Here is a 9,473-nt window from a genome sequence, read left to right on the forward strand (position 1 = left end):
TTTCTATTTCTTTAACCTCGGGCTGTCACAACAATCTATGTAAGAAGTGTAAGTAGATACCATACATTAATTACACACACATGAACAATTAATACGTAATTTAGTAATTAATACATGAATGTAAAATATCAAACTCATTTAAACGAAAAAATCTTTGCATACAAGTTTACATTAAAAAGAATGCAAAAACATATAAAAGTACATACGTTTATTAGAGGTATTTAGGACTTCTTTTTTTAAAAAAAAATTGAGTAGACTCGTTATTACGTTAATTTGTATATAAAACTTTATTTGTAATATTTGAATGATGTTGATTTCTTTTAAAAAAAATATTTAATCTCTCAAAAATGTTCTTTATTATAAAAATACTCTAAATGAAGATTAAACATTATGATAGTTTGCATAAATAATAATTTTACATTGACATTTACATTAGATCATCATAAAAAAATTCAAAATAAAAAAGTTGATCATAAACCCAATCCCTATAGTTAGATTATTGAAGAGAAATTGTAAAGAGAATCACTGTAACTCTCATCTAACTGATATATTTTTGAAATAATGGATTTTAGTGAACACTTGTGATATTTATGTATGGGCAAAAATGAAGGGTTTTTAGCACATAAACGCAACAAAAATGTAAATTTAAATCTTAAAAAAACCGAAACCCTCCGCAAAAGCCATGCGAAAAATAATATTTAATTCGTAGTTCAGTATGTTTACCTTAAGAAGCTTTACGTTAATGGAAAGATGGAGGTCTTTAATAGCAATCCAAGAACGATGAACGGAGATCCCTAGCAGCTGCTCCTCAAGTGTGAAGCACTCCACCGGTATCCACCAAGAGTACAATGTGATGGAGGAGGAAGAGGTTGAGAGAATTAGTTGCCTCTCTCTTGTTCTACTATAGAATTAGGGTTAATTATTTGGGTTTAGGCAAATAGAGTTTATAATAATATATTTATAGGCAAAATTTTCAGCTGAAAACCATAAAATATTATTATTATTAACCCTTTAATTGAATTAAAACACCTTTTAATCATTAATCCTTTTTCTAAACACTTTAGAAAAATAATTCTCTCACTTGATTTAATTTCCAAAATTAAATTCTTAATTAATAATATTAAAAATTAATTAAATCTCATTTAATTAATTATTAAATCTTCTAATTAATTATTTATTTCACAAATAAATAATTACCAGCTATTATTAATTAATTCCTCCACCATTAAATCATTCTCTTTTATGGTGTGACCCTGTAGGTTCAATATTAAGCCGGTAGTAGAAATAAATAATAATAAAACTATTTTATCATTATTTATATAAATTTTATAATTTATTAAATATGATTAATTAATAAATTAATCATATTTATTCTACATCGTGAGGGATACTTCTCAGCATATCGCGACTATCCGGATAATACGAATTCACTGCTTAGAATACCAAGAACCTATTCAGTGAGTAGTTATCGTACAATCAATTTCTTCTACCCTGCAATGTCAAGATTAAATACAAGGCATGGAACTTGTGTCAAGCCTATCTTATTTAATCACTTGTTTTCCCATTCTCTTCCTTCACTGGAAGGGGCAGATCCTTTATTGATCATACACTATCTTCGTGTACAAATTCCTATACCCAGTAGAGCCCTCATAATTGTCCCTTGAGACTAAGAACTAAACCAAAGCATAGTTCAGTGTACACAAGATGACTATGATGACCTCAAGTCTAAGGATACTTGTACAACTATCACTATGTGAACAACTGCTGACACGTGAGTGAACTCCATCAGTTGTTCAGCTGTGTGAGTCATGTTCAGTGAACTTATTCTATAATAAGCACCTACATACTAGCTATAGTATCACCACACAAATGTCTATGAGAATAGACATCCTTCATAATGAAGCAAGCGTAGTATGTACCGATCTTTGCGGATTACTAATTACCAGTTAATAATCCTACGACTAGGAAATATTTAAGTTTAGAGTTATCATCTTTTAGGTCTCATTATTATGATCTCATCATAATCCATAAAAAGCTTTACTTTAAACTATGGTATATCTTATTTAAACACTTAAATAGATAAAGCCCGCAATAAAACCAAAACAAGTCTTTTATTAATATCAATGAAATCAAAACAGATTACATAGAAGTTATTCCTGAATCATCATAAATGATTGGACTTAGGACACATCTCTTTCAGTAAATTTGTTTACTTTGAAATCAATGCAATATTTGAAAATTTTGTGAAACTCTTATCGCCAATTTGGAAATTTTGTGATAATTTTGATATGACCCTAACGTTTATATCCTACAGATATTGGTAGGTTATAGTTTTGGAAAAAAAATAACTTTCAAGTTTGAGGACGGATTCTTCATTTTTGGTTTCAACAGTAAACTTTGGAATTTTCGTGAAAATAAGACCTAATTCCTTACGTCATGCGGTAGGTTTTGTTTTCTTTTAAAAAAAGTTGAATTTTACGAAAAAACAACTTAAAATGCATAACTATTTTTAAAATTTGACCAATTCCCTACCGACATGTGGCATGTTTTGTATTTTCTTAAAACTTTAATTTTGGATTCGACGGTAATATTTGAACTATTCATGAAAATATGGCCTATTTACCATCGACATGCGATATATTTTATTTATTTCTGAAGAAATACTGAATTCCACAAGGATATCCAACCATTAAGTTTTGAATTTTTTGTGAAAAAATATATGATCTATGTCGTACTGACATACAGTTAGTTTTGCATTTTGTTGACAAAAGTTTGATTATTACATTGATCGAACACTCCCCATACCAAACCCTTTCTTATTAAAATATCACAAGAAATTATTCATCCATATTAATACTCTAAATTATTAGAAATATTTTACAGTATAAAGTTATTGTAAATAAAGTTTGAAAAATTATAGTTATATATATATATATATATGACTATTTCACCACACGGCTACATAAAAGGTCAAGAACCTGACCGGACAGGACCGACCCGGACCGGACCTAAGACAGAATTTTATAAAAATTATGAACTAATGACTGACTATATTCGATCTTGGGACTTGAGCAGACGATATCAGAAGATTGGACCAGGATCGAACCGATTTAATTAATATTTATATAAATTTTAATTTTAATTTTATTTTAAATTTAAATACATAAAAAAGTTTTGTTATTTCATACAAAAATAAAAATTTAAAATAAGTACATACTTATTAATTAAAAGTATAACTTAATTTTTAGATGCATGGATATCAATTTTTCATTACATAAAGTACATAATTAAGTAATTTAGAGTATATAGTGTCAATCTGTTTTATTACATTAATTTGTTGTCTAATAATTTGGATCATTAAAATTTAATAGGTGTAAATGTTTAATATTAATATATGAATTTTTAACCAGAAAGTAATGTTAAAATAATTATAAAGTACTTTGAAATGTTATGATGTTTAATGTATAATTTTTTTTTAATTTTAAGGGCTGAAGACCGGACTTGTTATGTTATGTCTGGACCAGTAGACTCGACATGGTCAAACTTATGGGTCAATGCCGAAATTTTTTGCAGCCAAATTTGATAGTGATATGGACGTTCGTAAATTTTAATAATTGAAATTTTTGTAAAGAAAAAGAAATTTAACCGGTCTAGCCCAATTTGTAACCCCCAAATAAAAACTAAACCTTAAATGTCGTTAGCATTTTGTTAGGTTGTTTCTTTAAAACTTTGTTTTATAAATTATTTTTAGTTCCGAAGATTTCATTCCGTAAATAGTATTTCGTTTACTTGTATATTTAAATATTTTTATTTGTTTTCTAAATATTTATTTAGTTATTAGAATTTTTAAATCATTAACTCATTCAAAATTTGAAAATTATAATATTTTGTGTGCCTGATAATTTTATAGTGACATAAATTGTACATTTAGGCATTAGATTAATGGCTACATTCAATCTATATGCAATTACTTTACTGCACTCATACAAGAACAAATTCACATATATAAATTTTTATGCGACTACATCAGCTTTCACTAAGATCCAATTGTCCACAAGTGCATGCAAATAAGAATAAAAGCTTTATAAATTATGTGCAAGCACGTACTTGGTCAACAAATCTGTTAGCACACCTTAAAGGTATGTTCATGCAGAAAAAGCCAAATTTCTACAATGAAGTATATATCTTTTAACTTAATATAGAAAAGTACATTTTCAATTGATCAATTACTTTAAATATATATATATATACAAAAATTTTAAAACAAAAATCATAAATAATCATTATACAACTACTAACAAACTCCGATCACTTTAAACATATCGATGAGGTTGAGGTCCAAATTCAGTGGTATCCACTGGATTAGTGATGATGAATGTTATAAAATCAAATCAAATACGATCAACTAAGGTAAAGCTAATTACCTCTATACTGGATTTCATTTTTTTCTTTGGTTAAATCGTGCCAATTTTTTGAGTTAGTTAATCAACCATTTTAGTTAACTAATTATTATGTAATCTTTATGCATGTTCCAGTTAAAGGTTGTCCTTTAAATTCATTTTTTATATTAGAATACTAATTTCCATACAAAAGGTTAAAAATAACATAAACACATAACTAATTAATCTATAACAAGTAGTTTTTGTTAAAGATGACAATCTCCCTCTTAGAAAGATTCAAGATAGCGTAAAGGTAAAGAATTATCTTCACTCTCTTTCTGATCATGACAAATACATGCGTTTAGATCACTATTCTTAGTCACTCATCTTGTACTGGTGGAACTGAAGTTTTCCTTCAATTTTCCTAATTCTTCCATGATTGAAAATCATTTTGTAATATAGGAAAGTAAGCATCACCACCAATATTATGGTCAGACGGTTGCACAAGCTGGCTGATCTGATTGTGGCCAAACCCTGATGGATTGTCATTTTGCACGGTATTATCTTCAAGATTAGTACTGAAGAAATTCTCATTAAATGGAGTGTTGAAATTATCTTCTAGTAGTGGATCACGTCCTCCTGGAGTTTCATCTTGAAGACCAAAAACATTGTTATTGATATTAGCTCTGTAACATCCCAATTGATGTGGATTCTCGTATGTGCCACTGATATTAGTGTAGAAGTTGGAGTTATTAATATTATCAAAGCCAACAATGGCTGAATTTTCTAAACTTCCCATCAAGGAACCCAATTTGCCCAAACTATACTCTTGTTGTGGCGCTGCTTGTGCATGCACGCTTGAAACGTCGAAGAGTCCGTCATGCATCACATTGACATCATATATATTGTCAGTATACTGAGTATTGTTGTTGTCAGGAACATAGTCAAATGTCATTATATTTTGATGAGGTGTCTGATTTGAAGGTAACAAATTTGAAATGGGAGAAGTCAAGATTACATTTCCTGAGGGAAAAGAATTTACGTTTGTTGTGGTATTCGAATTGAGACTGGGATGACTTTTGGGATAATTGGAAATGGATTTATCGATCATGGTTGGTGAAAATGAACTCTCGACAGTTGTTTGGCTCGTCTGAGTTAATTCATTATGCAACAAGGACATTTGATGTGCCAGTGCTCTATCACACGATATCTTGTGGATCACAAAATGGTCCCACCTGTAATATATGTTAAATTGTTAAGAAAAGATGTACATGATTTTTTAGTGTAATCATAAATAAATAAAAATTGCAATAAATTATGATTTGAATTTTATAAATCAAAATATTGTGTCGTGGAGTATATACTATAATTTTTTATCATAATAAATTTTATGCTAAATATAGTTACACACATATTAAAATCAAGTTATTTAATATTGACCTTATTTTAAAATTTAAGAACATTAAATTTATATTCTCACGCAATGCGCGAATGCGATACTTAAATTTATTTATAATGATATCTATAATTTTAATGAAAGTAAATCTAATGTTATTGTTTGTAGTTAAACTTTTGTAATGAAAATTAATTCTAAGTATGCATATCGATGGGCTTAAAATATGAAAAGAACTCACCTTGAGAAAATAGAGCCGCAGTAGCACGCATATTCTTTGGTCCCACAAATTTTTAAATGTGCTTTAAGATCTCCTTCTACTGCGTAAGTTTTTCGGCATTTGGTGCAGTTTATAGTTTTTACACCATGTTTCCGTTTGTAATGTTTTCTCAAACTGGCAAGATCGGATAATGCATTCCGGTGACCATGATACGCACAAGTTATCACAGGACACACATACACCTTTTTTTTCTCATCATCATTGTTTTTTGCAGGAAAGTTGTTACAGACATAAGGTATATTGTGTGCTCGTTGATGCATTAGCATGTTTTGTTCTCTGATAAAACTCTTGTTACACAATTCACAAGAAAATGTGGGAACTTCAATAAGTTCCTCTAGTGATAGTGCAATCACCTCTACATCATCATCATCTGCGTAAAACATGAAAAAATATTCTAATTATAGTTTATAATGTCAAAAAAAGTTTTAAATAATGCAAATAATTATCATTTTACTAGGTAAAGATATAATATTTGTGTGTTACCTATGACATATTTCCTCCTTCTTTTTCTTTGGGGAGGAGGAGGAAGATGTGGAGGTGGAGGTAGAGTTGAAGATGTAGCAACAATTGGTGCACCTGCATTGAAACAATTATGCTGGAATTGATCCATTTTAGTAGTCGAAATATTATTTTTAGTAGCAAATTATATATTATGTACATTAGTTATGCTATGCAGCTCATATTAAATTGATGTTGATCTATTCTTCTTCTTGTAGATGGTTCAAGAAACTATGCTTGGGTGCTTTAAATAGGACAAAGATGGCCTCAAAAGTAAATTGATAGTGCGTAAGCTATCTACCTAAGAGACTCTAAAGATAAGAATGACATTAAATGTGCATTAATTAACTTATTCTTTTTTCATGAAATCTGTTTTCATCCCCTTGACATTATTAGGATCATCAAAAAGCTAAAGATAGAGAGAGATAATATAGAGATGAACATAGTGATATATGCTAACATTATGACTAATTTGTTTGTATGCGGCTTTTGTAACTGCTTTTGTTACTTCTTCATGCAACTTTGACGACGATGTACATGTATATAGATATTTGAAAAATGGCGACTCTTTAAGATCTCATGCATCCATTTTTTATTATTTCACCATAAATGCTCAGCTTTCTCGAAATTTAGAAATTGGCAGAAGAGAAACATGTAATGTATCATTTGGGTACGTATCAATGAGATGGAACACGTCATTTTTGAAAATATAAATTTTTAATTAATTTTAAATTTTATTTTATATTACTAAAAAACTAAACTACATATATAAAAAAACATAATGATATATTATTGATGGGTACAAAATGTACTTATACTTTATTAAATAACTTTTATTCCATGATTTCTTATATTAACCGAGTGTTTATATTTATTTATCCATTCTACCCCATATTTTTTACCCTTTCTATTTTCGATGACTTTTCTAATATCTTATATTTAAAATTTATCCAAATTAGTAAAGTTTTAATCGTTTAAAATGTTAAATGGACCCGACACTTCTTATTTTTCTTCATATTTCTAATTAATTACATAAATATTAACAATAAACATACAATTTTATCTGTTTTCTACCCACTTTTTTTCACTTTCCCGCGGTCAACTGAGATGTAAACAAGAAAGTTTGTTATGAAGTGATCATATAACATTCGGTACATTTATCATTAATTGTATCTTTGCGGTTAAAAATGAATATATTTATTTGTACAATAAATATATTGACATGTTTTAAGATAAAACATTTGATAAATTCTCAATGGAAAAGAAAGAATCTCTTTTACGTATCCGCGATATTTGTAATCCATCCTTTATCACTGGGTAAAATAGAAAAATCCTAGAACAAAATGAGAAGTAGCTAAATTTGATTGATTTATTTATTCCTTTTTTACACACGGAAGAAGAAAACTTATATTTAGCGGATTTAAAAATAAAATATTTTTTATTATTCGATTTTTGACATTAAAATATGAAATATATTTTGTATTAAAAATATGTTTTGAATTTGTATGAAAACACATTACAAAAAACTTGCTTGTTTCGATTCCATTGACTACAATATCGATATTCATGTCTACAAACTTGAACATTGATAATATATTGATGATGAAGATGATAGAACTAAATTTGTTCATAACTTTGATTGAAATAAAGAAACAACAGTGATATATATAAAAATAAATTATTACTTATATATTAATTAGCATAAGTAAAAAAAATAAAAAGTCAATATTAATTAGTGTAATAAAATTATTTATCTTATAGTTTTGATGCTAGTTATTTTTCAGACAACCAGGACAATAATAACCAAAATTTAAATAAGTTTGTTATACCCTGACAATGAAACAACAGAATTACAAAAGGGGGGTTGAATAGAATTCCGATTCCATTTTGAATCTATAAAAAAATCTTACTAAAATATATATAATTGTGTTCGAATATGCTTGAGTGTGGATTAACAATAATAGTATTCGAGAACACAAAATAAATAAATAGATGTTTAAAAACTTTTTGGTGGATTGTTATTTTCACCAAAGATATATATTAAGATCTCTGTTATGCAAAAATGCACACAGTTGCTTATAAGTATTACAACCTAAAACGGAAAGTGCTCAAATATACAGCTTACATAGACTCTCTAGAAAATTGCTTGCAATTTTAATTGAAATACTTGCTACACTTGGTTTATATATCACCGAGTTACATGTGAAATAAGACAAAAATATAAAACCTAATAGCTAGGTTCATACATATATTTCTTCATTTCTCTATCCAATACAATCTAGTTAGATACAGTATCTTTGAACGTCTCTGTTTTGCATGGAAATAGAAATGCTTCATTGTCTTCTAAAACCTGAATCTAGGCTACCACATTCTTTTTGTATACAATCAACCCACATGACTGTCAAGTCACTGTCAACTGTTATTTGAATTGTTTATCTGTTGAAGCTTCACCATCATCCGTTGACACTTTGTTCAGTCATCCGTTGATGTTGTAATGGTCATCCGTTGATGTTTGCATATGAACATCCGTTGAAGCGTTAACAAATATTAGTTGATCAGTTTATCCATTGAAGGTGTCTTGAGTCATCCATTGAAGATGAATTCTTTAGCAGTTGATACTCTTTCACTTATATAAAATTACAAGGCATCTTGTATTTATAATTGGCCAACCTATTTTGTATATCTTGCTAGTAGTCAACATGACTTCAAATTCACTACAACTTCTAAACATCTAAGATATTTGTTGTATATAAAAATGTGCTACAACTAATCGTTGATGGTTACAAACTCATTTAGTTATCTAGTTAGAATGTTTTGGTAAGTTATCATCAAGCCTAAAACATATTCCTAACAATTTCCCTCAATTTATGTCTAATAGAATTATAGGCATAAATTCATGTTAACTTGATGATAACAAAGCACT

General features: G+C 28.4%; 1 protein-coding gene across 1 annotated transcript; it reads right to left on the reverse strand.

The window, feature by feature from the left end:
- Nucleotides 1-4,692: 4,692 nt before the first annotated feature.
- LOC141710736 (uncharacterized) lies at nt 4,693-6,751 on the reverse strand. The gene is made up of 3 exons (XM_074513270.1): nt 6,536-6,751; nt 6,014-6,422; nt 4,693-5,614 (listed from the first exon to the last, which is right to left on the reverse strand). Exons 1-3 carry the CDS (start codon nt 6,660-6,662, stop codon nt 4,804-4,806), a joined length of 1,347 nt encoding a protein of 448 aa, XP_074369371.1. The 5' UTR covers nt 6,663-6,751; the 3' UTR covers nt 4,693-4,803.
- Nucleotides 6,752-9,473: the final 2,722 nt, after the last annotated feature.

Source organism: Apium graveolens, chromosome 3, assembly GCF_009905375.1.
Source record: "Apium graveolens cultivar Ventura chromosome 3, ASM990537v1, whole genome shotgun sequence".
In the NCBI taxonomy this organism is placed as follows: Eukaryota; Viridiplantae; Streptophyta; class Magnoliopsida; order Apiales; family Apiaceae; genus Apium; species Apium graveolens.

Excerpts from the sequence above, each read along its gene's own strand:
- LOC141710736 (XM_074513270.1), bottom strand. The coding sequence starts at position 6,662 with ATGGATCAATTCCAGCATAATTGTTTCAATGCAGGTGCACCAATTGTT. Across the intron at positions 6,423-6,535 it reads AAGGAGGAAATATGTCATAG|ATGATGATGATGTAGAGGTG; the intron begins GTAACACACAAA and ends TGTTTTACGCAG. Across the intron at positions 5,615-6,013 it reads TGCGGCTCTATTTTCTCAAG|GTGGGACCATTTTGTGATCC; the intron begins GTGAGTTCTTTT and ends CATATATTACAG.